The following is a 13,239-nucleotide window of genomic DNA, read 5'->3' as shown; positions in this document are numbered from 1 at the left end:
AATGCTGGAATATGGGATTAGAGTAGACAGGGCTGATGGCCGGCGCGGACACGATGGGCCGAAGGGCCTCTATCCATGCTGTATGACTCTATGACTACTCCTGTCATTGGTTCCCGCATGAACCACGACCTCTGGCTACTTGCCTGCCCATCCCAGAACCTTTTATATTCGCTCTATGATATCCTGAACCTTGGCACCTGGGAGGCAGCATACCATTCGGGACTCTGGATCATGTCTACAAAGAAGCTATCTACCCGTCTGACTATAAAATCCTCTACAATCACTACTCCCTTATTCTTACTCCATGTACTGCTCCCCCCATGGGTAGCCACTCGCTCCTCAGTGCCTTGTAGTCTCTTCATGGTTACCCTCCTCTGTGATACTCTTTTTGCTCACATCACTGGTACCTAAAAAGGTATTACCCATTAGAAAAAATCCATCTTGAGCAAATGAGAAGTGTGTGACTTAAACTGCTGGCAGAAGCAGATGTATTTCCTTAATACAACATAAGGTGAAAAAATAAAGGATTTTAAAAAAAAAAGCAAAACAAGCATATTTTCCTACAGAAAACACAACAGGTTTATTTCATACAACGTTATTCACATTTTTTTTCTTTTTTTTTTATACAGCATATACAAATAAATGAATATAACATTACTCCATCTTAACTGCCAAGGAGCCAGGTGGCAGACCTGATTAAACACAAGATAAAAATGGTCCATCAACAATCCATGTTTAAGGAAATGTCAGCAAAATGCCTAGTGGTTTTGTTCCATTTGTTATCAATGCTAATTTTAAATTTCTTGATCTGCATTTTCACCTAGACTCCTGCTTCTCAAGCTAAAACCAGAGCACAATGTCACAAAGTGACCTCCTTTACACAGCAAATAAATAGTTGCCATGGAAACTAGGGCTGTGCCGACTGAAGTTAACAAACCTACCGGCTTTATGCACTCAGTAGGCTAACAGCCGGTCATTTAAACATGGCCAACATGATCTTTCCTGATGATGAACTTTTTGCAGCTCTTGAAAGAGGTAAGTACTGCAAAGCAATTTAAAAATTAGCAAGCAAAGTGCCATAGTACAGCTTAACAATATCAGATTGAAAAATCTAGATGTTGCGGCAGGAAAAAAAAAGGACTGCCCAAATTAATAGTAAAAAATATTCAAGATTTAACATTTAAAACTGAACTACTTTGAATAATTTAAGTTCACTGATGTTTTAGTTCATTTAAAAAAAACTGACTGCACAGCCCTAATGAAAACAACTTTTTATCTCGTCAATGCTAAGGACATCACATCCAAACGCTTCAAGATAAATAATTCCAGATTGTTCCAAATCCACAAGCCATTCTGTTTATACAAAATACTGACTTTCAAGGATCATCAAAATACAAAGCACAATCTTTTCTCTCTCAGAAACTGAATATACAAAGCATGTTTCAAAATATTTCCAGAGGCAAAGAATACAAAGAACTGTTAATTATACACATATGGTCACAATTCTGCCTGCAAAATGTCATCAGGAAATGTACATAAGGCCTCCTGTAAAATGTACATCATCTATATGTAGTGTTACAACCTCATATGTTCAAATGAAAAATTGACAATATCATACATACTTCCACTTACATGTAGGTAGACAATTCCAAAATACAGTACTCTTCTGTACAAAAAGGATCATGTCACTTTTAAGAGATGGAAAGAACATTTGGTTTCCATGGTAACTAGATGTCTCAGTCCAAACCTTTCAATTTTGACTATGCACAACTTTTACTTATACAACATTACACTTGTAAAATTTTCAAAAATTACCATATTAACAGAATCTCAACAGCTACAATTATAAACAAAAACTACTGTCCTAATAGATAAAAAGAAAGCCAGTTCATTTTTAAGCCATATAAAGATACAATTTTAAAAAATCACTCTTGATTCAAAGAAATTTACATTATACAACACTATGCTAGGGCAAGGGAGTGAGTTAGTGAATATACACTAAAATGCAAACTTTGCTTTCTGAAGGGTAAAAGACATTTTAACATTTACAGCATCAGGTTTACAAATGTACAACTGTACAACCAAACTATGCATTACTACCAAGTTAGCCAAGCTTGTGATTAAACATTGAAACAATAAGTTTTCATTTTTTCAAACTGTAAACTTACACCTATAAATTGCAAAGTCTACACTTATACACTACATATTTATAAGAAGCAAAACAAAGTCTATTTCATTATTTTTGCATGCGTTATGGTGAGCTACCAAGCTTACCCTTCGATGGCCCCTTAGTTTTCAAATCTGCCCAAGATTGCCAAATCTTTAAGTTGAGAAAGTAAAAATAAAACCACCACACCTTCATAAACTTTCTTACATTAGGTATTCAAAAAATACAAATCACCTTGTCTCTTTGCAAAATAGACTGAAAAGCCAAATCTAACAAAAAAAACTTCAACTTTCCAGACAATTTGTATATTTAGGTATGTGTACCATCATGATTCCTTACTGCCACCTTGTACAATGGTTAAATACATACGTATGTACAACACTTCTATACATCACTGAAATAGAAAAGCAGGGCAGTGTTTATCTCAAAAAATAAAACCTATTGAGTATTGACATCTCCATAGTAAACATCAGGAGTTACATTACATAGCAGTCTGTCATTTAAGCACTTCCCTGAATTACATCGTATTTCAACAGACCATAACTGTTGTGCTATTTAAATATTGGTGTCAAAAAGTAACTTGCTGAAACACAACTTAACTTTATACTATTTTCATTATTTGATTAATGTAATATTTTAAGCAGCTCCCCCCCCCCCACCCCATCAAAGTTTAAACTGATCTACTGGGCCTGAGAGGTTTATGTTGTGCAGCAAGTACCTAGAGCTAACAGTATTTGAAGTGATTAATCTACAGAATACAAAAAAATATTTACTAAATAATAGCAAATGATTTTACATGGTTGAATTTAACAAAACACACAAATGTTAGTTTGATACAATTACATTAAATTCATGTATTTTGTGTTTTACCCAGGTTTTCCAATAAACCTCTAGCAAAGGTACCTTAAGGATAAACAAAATGCACACAAACTCAGGACATCTATGTGAGTTGAAGTATAGTTGATTGGTAAAATATAAAATTCACAATTAATGGAAGGAGAAAAAAAAAAGAATACAATAATTAAAAGTTAAGTTGTGTTTTCATGATTACGGTCTATCAGGTTGGCACACCCAATATTTAAGCAGTACAGCTTCCAACATTTCTTGTGTGAATCAATTAATTTACAACATTCCATTTGGTGGTCCTCCAATTGGCCCCAAGTCAGTGCTGTTCTTCATGTAATATTTCTCCAGTTTGGCCAAGATATGTTTTCCATAAGTGTATTTCCGTAGGGTTGTAATATGAGGTCGAATCTGTATACAAACAAAAAACTAACATTTCAGAAACTTCTTTTAAATTGCCTCCTACATTTAATAGGTTCAATTTCCATTAACGATTAGTGCCCACTATGGGATCCAGAGTCCATATTTTCTCCCTTTCGTAAATTTTAGCAGAAATGTAGCTGCAAGTTAAAGTGTTAATATTTGCATCTAATTTTTTTGCCAAAATTAGGTGAATGGGGGAAAATACAGTCCTCCATAAAAAAAAGTAAAAGAATTAGAAAGAAAGTGAGTTTTGGCCTTTGAAGATTTCCAGTGACGGTGCAAAGCTTTTTCTTTCTAATGGAATGGTGTATTCATCATATGAATGAAATTCAAGCAATTGCTACATATTAAAATACACAGCTGGATATTTACATAGTTTAAATTGTAGTCTCCCTGCCCTAGTCAGTAGTAATAACATACTTAACTCTTTATGCCAATGGAATTGAATTAGTTTTTTTGCCACTTTAACCTTGTACATTAAATAATAGCAGCCAATTTCAGAGTTGTACAAAAGCATCAATAAAAGAACATACCTTGTGCATAATAATTTTACGCTGAGCAGGTTCCGCTACATCAATCATCTTCTGAACCACATAGTTGGCATATTGATCTTTCATCATTGTGTATAAGGCACTATGGGGACCATCATTCTGGCAGCAGATCTCATCAATCAGTAAAGCGCGTTCAGCGCGAGAGGCATGGGTGACACACTTTTCAACCACATTGCTGATAAAAATCAGATAACAAGTCTAAATTAGTGTTCCAAATTGAAGGATTTTTATATTCCAATTTTATAGATCGCAGAATGGAGAAAATCAGTAAAAATAATTTCTAACTTAAATGGTGGTGGGAGATAATGATAGTCACAATAAATAGTAGAGTTCAAGATACTCTTAGAATGTTCTACCTACCATGGTTGTTTATATTTTTACAATAATAACATTACACCTAATCATATGCATTTGTCTAAACTTTTTGTTCAAGAATGTTACTCAATCAAGTGCATCTTCAATAAAACCTAGTAGATGGGACATTCTAGTATTAATATTGATTAGTATTGAAGCACATTTTTACATGAAATGCAAATTCTTATACCTGGCAAATTTATGCTGACTTAGAGCAAGAACCTTCCCTCTTATCTCAGCAACAATCTTACTCTTATCCTCAGGGCGCCCATGCTCCAAAACATGCTGGATGACATAATTTCCATATTGATCCTAATTAAACAAACAAAATTAAACTTTAGAAATAAATTCAAAGTAACTTTCCAGTGCCACTTGGTTAATTTTCTTTATAAATCTGCTTAGTATTTGTGCATCAATGCACATTTTATATGTACAAATCAGAGCTCACAATTCTGTCATTATACATGTCACTGGTTAGACCACATCTCGAGGACTGTGCCCAGTTTTGGTCCCCTCACACAGGAAAAGGAATAGGCCATTCAGCCCCTCGAGCCTGTTCCGCCATCCATTGAGATCACGGCTGATTTGTGTGCTAACTCCATCCATCCGTCTTGACTCCACATCCCTTAATAACCTTGGCTAGCAAAAATCTATTGATCTCAGATTTAAAATTATTAATTGAGCTAGCATCTACTGCTTTTTGTGGAAGAGAGTTCCATACTTCTACCACCCTTTGCATAAATAAGTGTTTCCTAACTTATCCTGAATGGCCTGGCTCTGATTTTTAAGGTTATGTTCACCTGTCCTAGACTCCCCCACCAGCAGATGAGATATGGGGGATAGGGCGGGAAAGTGGAGTTGAGGTAGAAGATCAGCCATGATCTCACTGAATGGCGGGGCAGGCTCGAGTGGCCATATGGCCTACTCCTGCTCCTATTTCCTATGTTCTTATGTGGCAGAAAAAAATTCTCTCTATCTACCCTATCAATTCCTTTCAAAAGCCTAAAAACCTCAATCAAATCATGGTGTGTGATATAGTGGCCTTGGAAAAGGTTCAGAGCTAAGAGAAAGATTCCTAGCTTAAAAGTACCTTACTTACTCAGATATGCTTAAAGAGCTGGGTCTATTTACTTTAGAGCAGCATAGGTTTAGAGGTGACCTGATAGAGGTATAGAAAATAATGAAAGGGCCGGAATGCGTGCCTATTGATAGATTATTTCAATTTGACAGATTGGGGAGGACCAGGGGACATGCATTTAAACTACGCAAGAGTAGGAATAGGCTAGGCCTCTCCCAGATTACATGGCTGAGGGGGGTAGGAAGTGTCTAGTCAGGATGTACCAGGCATCATGATGTGGGGCTTGATGGACCAGATGGTCTTTTCCTGCCCGTCATTTTCATATGTTCATAAAACTTCTAGACATCGTACATGAAATTTGTGAGAAAGTACATCTAAAAAAAAGTCCCAAATTTTCAGTTTGCCAAAACCAAATTCCATAAATTTAAAAATCTCAGGAAGCTGTACTTGCAATATTTTAGGTATTAAAAAACTCTTCATTCATTTTCTCCTTTCCCATCGTTTCTCTAATTTTCTCCCCCAGTCTGTTTCCTGAAAAGAAGCCTAACATCTAGCTTATTCCTACTCTTGCTTAGTTTACATGCATGTCCTCTGGTCCTCCCAGTCTGTCAAATTGAAATAATCTAGCAATAGGCATGCATTCCAGCCCTTTCATTATTTTATATACCTCTATCAGGTCACCTTTAAATCTACACTGCTCTAAAGTAAATAGACCCAGCTCTTTAAGCATATCTGAGTAACTAAGGTTCTTTAAGCTAGGAAGCTTAGCTCCGAAACTTTCCCAAGGCCACTGTATCACACACCATGATTTGATTGAGGTTTTAGGATTTTATAATGGGATATCTCATCCTCAGAATTCTATTTAATAAATCTTACATCATTTTTAAAAAGTCCTTCCAATAGGGCAAAAGGTATGGAATGATCAAATGCGGATTTTCTTCCCTATAGCTGCTCTGATAAGATCCACTGGGCCTTGAAACTCACTGAAAAGCCGGCACTTCAAAGAGAAACTCAGACATGGATGACAAGAAAGGGGAAACTCGATGGGGTGGATAGAATATATCCTATTATAATGTTAAATTTCTGTACTTGGACGAATCAGAGGAGAGAAAAACATAAGTGGGATATAAGCTAAAATGGAGTCTCCCAAGAATCTGTGCATTTCATTTTTGCATTACCCCGTTAACTAATAGAAGTGTTGGGGCCCAGAAGTGGGTAAGCAGAACCTGTCCTGAGTAATGTTTTAATTTAAAACTGACATACGCACCAGTGACACAGCCATAAGTGCATGGCTAAGTCCAAAACAAATGAAGTGCATGAATCTTAGCGATTCATCATCTGTTTTACATATTGTATACAGCATACTTTCCTTTTTTTAAAAAATTACTTACTTTGTTTCTTAAAAGATGACTGGCATCGTGTCACGGTGAGTACTCTGCACAGGTAAGCAGACAGTTTGCAATTAAAGACAATGGATGTATGATGTTGGTGGTGATAAGTAGTGCATGTTATGTTAGAAATACAAGTTTCCCCTTTGTAAATACAGTTGTGTTCAGTGTGCTGTATGTATCATAATGCAAATAGCACCAATCCTATAAAGTACTTATATGCCTATAAACAAGGCCACCGGTTTGCAGTTTTTAAATGGATAAATGATTGGAATTGAAGAAAGTGAGCCTCAAAGCTCTGATTTAAAACTAATAAAAATCCTGGAAAAAAAACAGGAGAATATAATTTAACTTATTTAGCCATCAATATACCAGCAACCCTAAATAGACAGAATTGTAAAATCTGATCTCAAAACATTGGTGAGAATCCCAGAATCCCATGTAATAGAATTTGAATTTTTGTCATTGTAAATCTGCAGCCTTGCCTGTAATGAAAGGTATAAATTTGAATGGATTCATGCATTCTTTATGCTCCCTTGTGTTATCGGATTTCCTTACCTGCACTAATTGTTCAGTGTGCTGGTGCAGTTCCTCTAGGATCGGAAGAGTCTGCTCAGGTGTGCAGTGCTCCAAAATACGCTGAATAACTCGACAACCATAAGGATGAGTTGACAACACAAACACCTGGAATTTAACACAAAACAATTATCAGTTGGTGAGGAGGCAAGACTTCGTTACTTAAAAAAAATGACTACAAGAATTTTACAAGATAAATTGCTTCATTGAAATAGTTTTTAAAATACTAGAAAAAAAGCAATCCAGGATAGTTAATTCAGAGATAATGGGGGAAAAAGTGACGTGCATATTTCTGGCAGGTTGCTTTTTGAAAGTTTCTGATGAGGGACAATGAAGAGGCATTTTTATATTGCTTAAGTGCCTAATTAACTATTTACTGATACTCACACAACATAGCATTGCAGCATCCCCCCAGAAAAAAACACATCTTGCAACATTTTAGAGAACTTAATAGAGCAAAATTAGAAGCATATGGGCAAAAATATAAGTAGGATTTTTAAAAACAGATGCATCAGTACAAATTCTCTGATTGTGCATGTGCTGCTACGAATTCACTACCATCTCAAAGGATTAATCTAAACCATTATGTAATTAGTCATATCATAGCACCATAGTAAGTACAGCACAAGAGGAGGCCATTTGGCCCATTATACCTGTGCCGGCTCTTCGAAAGAGCTATCCAATTAGTCCCATGTAAGGAAATATAGGTTTAAAAGGTATTTAGGGGATCCAGGCTCAAAAGGGTTAACTAGTCAAAGCTTTAGCTGAAACTGCAGTCTCACAAAATAGACTGTTTTTAAATTAACTTACTGCAGCTGCAGGATGTCCAACAGCCATGAGCATCTTATTATTGCAAATTAAGGGAGGAACATAACGGTACACCCACTCCTTCAGACATACTGGAATGCTGAAGCTAGCTAGAACTCTTGTTATCTTCAAGGCCTACAAGGTGATTCCTCAACTGTAGGAACTGAGAAACACTATTCTAAAAAGGGAGGGGGGAGGGGGGGGGAGGGAGGGGAGGGGGGAGGGGGGGGGGAGGGAGGGGAGGGGGGGGGAGGGAGGGGAGGGGGGGGGGAGGGAGGGGAGGGGGGGGGAGGGAGGGAGGGGAGGGGGGGGGAGGGAGGGAGGGGAGGGGGGGGGGGAGGGGGGGGGGAGGGGGGGGGGAGGGAGGGGAGGGGGAGGGGAGGGGAGGGAGGGAGGGAGGGGAGGGAGGGAGGGAGGGGGGGGAGGGAGGGAGGGGGGGGAGGGAGGGAGGGGAGGGGAGGGAGGGGAGGGGAGGGAGGGAGGGGAGGGGGGGGGAGGGAGGGGAGGGGGGGGGAGGGAGGGGGGGGGAGGGAGGGGAGGGGGGGGGAGGGAGGGGGGGGGAGGGAGGGAGGGGAGGGGGGGGGGGAGGGAGGGGAGGGGGAGGGGAGGGGAGGGAGGGAGGGGAGGGGGAGGGGAGGGGAGGGAGGGAGGGGGGGGAGGGAGGGAGGGAGGGGGGGGAGGGAGGGAGGGAGGGGGGGGAGGGAGGGAGGGGAGGGGAGGGAGGGGAGGGGAGGGAGGGAGGGGAGGGGAGGGGGGGGGGAGGGGAGGGGGAGGGAGGGGGAGGGGGGGGGAGGGGGGGGGAGGGGGGAGCACTGTCTCATCTGGACAAGTACGTGTTGTCTATATGATTGGGTAAATTAAGGAGAGTATTTGGGAAAATACCTGATTGGATGTATTTTGCCGCAGTTCCGTTTTCTGGGGTATAACTGGGGGGGGGGTCTGAGAATTTGTTAATGTAGAGGACAGAAAAGAAAGCACCAGACGGGTGAACGAGAACATGTGAATGAAGGAACGGGTTCACGGACAATGGGGTAATGTAATTCTCAATTGTGCTTTGTAAACAACTGCTTAAATACTATTATCATATTGATTCTTGCTTGTGCTAAATAAAATCATATGGCTATTAACCAATATGGTGTCAGCCTCGAATAACTGAACAGAGTCAAACTGACTACACCCATTCCCCTGCTCTTTCCCCATAGCCCTGTAAATAAATGTTTTCCCTTCAAGTATTTACCTAATTCCCTTTTGAAAGTTACTATTGAATCTGCTTCCACCACCCTTTCAGGCAGTGCATTCCACATCATTACAACTCACTGCGTTAAAAAAATGTTTCGTCATGTCGCCTCTGGCTCTTTTGCTGATCACTTTAAATCTGTGTCCTCTGGTTACCGACCCGTCTGCCACTGGAAACAATTTCTCCTTATTCACTCTATCAAAGCCCTTCATGATTTTGAACATCCCCATCAAATCTCCACATAACCTTCTCTGTTTGGAGAACAACCCCAGCTTCTCCAGTCTTTCTACATAACTGAAGTCCCTTGTTCCTATTCTAGTAAATCTCTTCTGCATCCTCTCTAAGGCCTTGACATCCTTCCTAAAGTGTGGTGCCCAGAATTGAACTCAATATTCCAACTGAGGTCTAACCAGGTTCAGCATAATTTCCTTGCTTTTGTACTCTATGCCTCTATTAATAAAGCCCAGGCTCCCATGTGCTTTTTAAACAGCCTTCTCAACTTGTCCTGCCACCTTCAAAGATTTGTGTATGTGCACCCTCAGGTCTCTCTGTTCCTGCACCCCCTTTAAAATTGTACCATCTAGTTTATATTGCTTCTCATTCTTCCTACCAAAATGTATCACTTCACACTTCTCTGCGTTAAATTTCATCTGCCATGTGTCTGCCCATTTCACCAGTCTGTCTATGTCCTCCTGAAGTCTGTTACTATACTCCACATTGTTTACTACATTTCAGAGTTTCGTGGCATCTGCAAACTTAGAAATTATATCCTTTAATCCCATGGGCTTTAATTTTGCTAACAAGTCTAATATGTGGTACTTTATCAAACGTCTTTTGAAAGTCCATATATACAAATCATCAATCGCACTACCCTCATCAACCCTCTCAGTTACTTCATCAAAGATCTCAATCAAGTTAGTCAAACACGATTTTCCTTTAATAAATCCATGCTGACTTTTATTTATTGGCCCATACTTTTCCAAGTGCCAATTAATTTTGCCCCGGATTATTATCTCAAAGTTTTCCCACCATCGACGTTTGGCTGATTGGCCTGCAATTGTCGGGTTTATCCCTCTCCACTTTTTTGAACAGGGGTGTAACATTTGCAATCCCCCAATCCTTTGCCACCGTCCCCATATCTAAGGAGGAATGGAAGATTGTGGCCAGAGCCACCGCAATTTCCACCTGTATTTCCCTCAGTAACCTAGGATGCAACCTTTCTGGACTGGGTGACTTTTCTACTTTGAGTACTGCCAATCTTTTAAGTACCTCCTCTTTATTTTTATCCTATCCAATATCGCTACAATGGCAGCATCCTCTTCTCTAGTGAAGACCGATGCAAAGTATTCATTTAGTACCTCAGCCGTATCCTCTGCCACCACAAGATCATCTTTTTTTGTCCCTAATTGGTCCCACCCTTCCTTTGACCACCCTTTTACTATTGATATGTTTTTAAAGACTTTTGGGTTCTCTTTCATGTTAGCCGCTAATCTAGTCTCACACTCTCTCTTTGCCCCTCTTATTCCCTTTTTAGATCTCCTCTGTATTTTCTATATTCAGCCTGGTTCTCCACTGCATTATGAGCCTCCTTTTTCTGTTTCATTTTAATCTCTATATCTTTAGACATCCAGGGAGCTCAAGCTTTGGATGCCCTTCCTCCCCACCCCCATAGGAATGTGTTTACTCTGACCGAACCAACTCCTCCCTGAAGGCCCCCCATTGTTCAATTACTGTTTTGCCTATCAATTCTTGATTCCAATCCAGCTGGGCAAGATCCCTTTTTAACCCAGAGAAATTAGCCCTCCTCCAGTTAAGTATTTTCAGTTTGATTGTTCCTGTCCTTTTCCATAACTATTCTAAATCTAATGATATTATGATCACCATCTACCAAATGTTCCCCCACTGAAACATGCTCCACTTCATTCCCTATAATCAGATCCAACACTGTTTCCTTCCTGGTTGGGCTGGAAACACACTGTTCAAGGAAGTTCTCGAACACATTTCAGGTATTCCTCCCCCTCTTTGCCCTTTACCTGTTACTGTCCCAGACTATACTGGGATAATTTAAGTCCCCCATTATCGCTACTCTATAGTTCTTGCATCTTCATGTATTTGCCTGCAAGTGTTCTCCTCAATCTCCTTCCCACTATTTGATGGTCTATAGTATACATCCAGTAGCTTAATAGCTCCTCTATTGTTCCTAATCAAATAGATTCTGTCTTTGACCCCTCAACTACATCATCCCTTTCCAGTGTTATAATAGTTTCTTTGATCAATACCACCACATTTCCTCCACCCCCACCCCAAACTTTCTTTCCTTCCCTATCTTTCGTGAATATCTTGTAGCCAGGAATATTAAGTACCCAATCCTCCCCTCCTTTGAGGTTTCTGTTATTGCCACTATACCATAATCCCATTTGCCCAATTGAGCCTGCAGCTCACCAACCTTATTTACCACGCTACATGCATTTACACACATGCATTCCAAACTCATCTTACACTGCCTTGCATTTGCCCCCTGTCTGATCCCTCCTATTTCTGAACTATTCTTTACTCTATAGTGCTACTTGTCCCTCCCAGTCTTCTGTGCACTTAGTTTTTCCCCTCTAATATTTCATCCTGGTGTCCATCCCCTTGCCAAATTAGTTTAAGCCCTCCCCCACAGCACTAGTTAACCTCCCCGTGAGGACTTTGGTCCCAGCTCTGTTGAGGTGAAGTCCGTCCATCTTGAACAGATCTCTCCTGCCCCAGAACTGGTCCCAATGCCCCATAAATCTGACACCCTCCCTCCTGCACCATTGCTTAAGCCACGCATTAATCTGTTTTATCCTTTAATTCCTATACGCACTAGCACGTGGCACTGGCAGTAATCCAGAGATTACTACCTTTGAGGTCCCTGCTTTTTAACTTCCTCTCTAGCACCTGAAACTCTGACCGCAGGACAAACGACCCTTTTCCTTCCTATGTCATTGCTTTCCACATGGACCTTCTGGCTGTTCCTTCTCCCCTCAAAATGTTCTACACCCTCTTGGTGATGTCCTTTATCCTGGCACCAGGGAGGCAACACACCATGCGGGACTTACGCCAGTGGTTGCAGAAACACTTGTCAATCCCTCTGACTACTGAATCCCCTATAACAACTGCATTTCTTTTGCTTCCCCCGTTTAGCAGAGTCTCCCACGGTGCCATGGATTTGTGAGGTGTCAACACCCTCACTGGTATTCAACACTGAATGCCTGTTTATGAATGCCATATTCCCAGGGGACTCCTGCACTGCCTGCCTCTTCCTCCTAGTCTGTCTGGTGGTCACCCACTCCCTCTCTGCCTGAACTCTCTGTAGCTGCGAGGTGACCACCTCCTGAAACATGCTATCCATGAAACTCTGAACTGGAGTTCAAGCAATTGCCGGCACTTCCTGCACATGTGGTTTTCCAGGACACACAAAGTGCTCTTCCCACTACAAATATAAACTGACTAGCATAAACATTAAGCACTTTAGTGGACAAATGGTGACATATATAAAGCAAAGCCGCTGAATAAAACTGCAACATTAGACACTGAATGACGAATGCCTCCATTACTGACGATGAAGAAAATTAGAGTTGATTTTCATCTAACTCCATGTGCGTTTGGGAGAGGAAATGGGATGGAGACCTGTAATGTCTCCTGTTTCTGCGTGACATGCATTTCCTGGAACATCTCCAGAGTGAGGGGAAAGTTCAAGCCTTTATCAGGTGGGAAGCATTTAAATAGTATAGAAATCTTGCAGACTGTAGTCATAATGCCTGCTGCATCATCTTCAGGAGATGCAGTTG

General features: G+C 40.5%; 1 protein-coding gene across 12 annotated transcripts in view; it reads right to left on the bottom strand.

Annotated features, from left to right (window-relative positions):
- Positions 1 to 555: 555 nt before the first annotated feature.
- LOC137321736 (pumilio homolog 2) overlaps positions 556 to 13,239 on the bottom strand; it is a 114,975-nt gene continuing 102,291 nt past the window's right edge. For 11 of the 12 annotated variants that reach the window (XM_067984325.1, XM_067984324.1, XM_067984327.1 and 8 more), the window contains 4 exons: positions 7,363 to 7,488; positions 4,529 to 4,650; positions 3,967 to 4,159; positions 556 to 3,421 (listed from right to left, as the gene is read on the bottom strand). In XM_067984325.1, the coding sequence (XP_067840426.1) occupies positions 3,290 to 3,421; positions 3,967 to 4,159; positions 4,529 to 4,650; positions 7,363 to 7,488 (573 nt within the window). In that variant the 3' untranslated portion in view covers positions 556 to 3,289. Of the gene's footprint in view, positions 3,422 to 3,966; positions 4,160 to 4,528; positions 4,651 to 6,807; positions 6,852 to 7,362; positions 7,489 to 13,239 lie in introns of those variants that run through there. The other variant, XM_067984335.1, reaches the window with a different exon arrangement.

Source organism: Heptranchias perlo, chromosome 5, assembly GCF_035084215.1.
Source record: "Heptranchias perlo isolate sHepPer1 chromosome 5, sHepPer1.hap1, whole genome shotgun sequence".
NCBI classification, from domain to species: Eukaryota; Metazoa; Chordata; class Chondrichthyes; order Hexanchiformes; family Hexanchidae; genus Heptranchias; species Heptranchias perlo.
The sequence above is the reverse complement of the archived record's forward strand: the minus strand, read 5'-3'. Positions and strand labels throughout refer to the sequence as shown.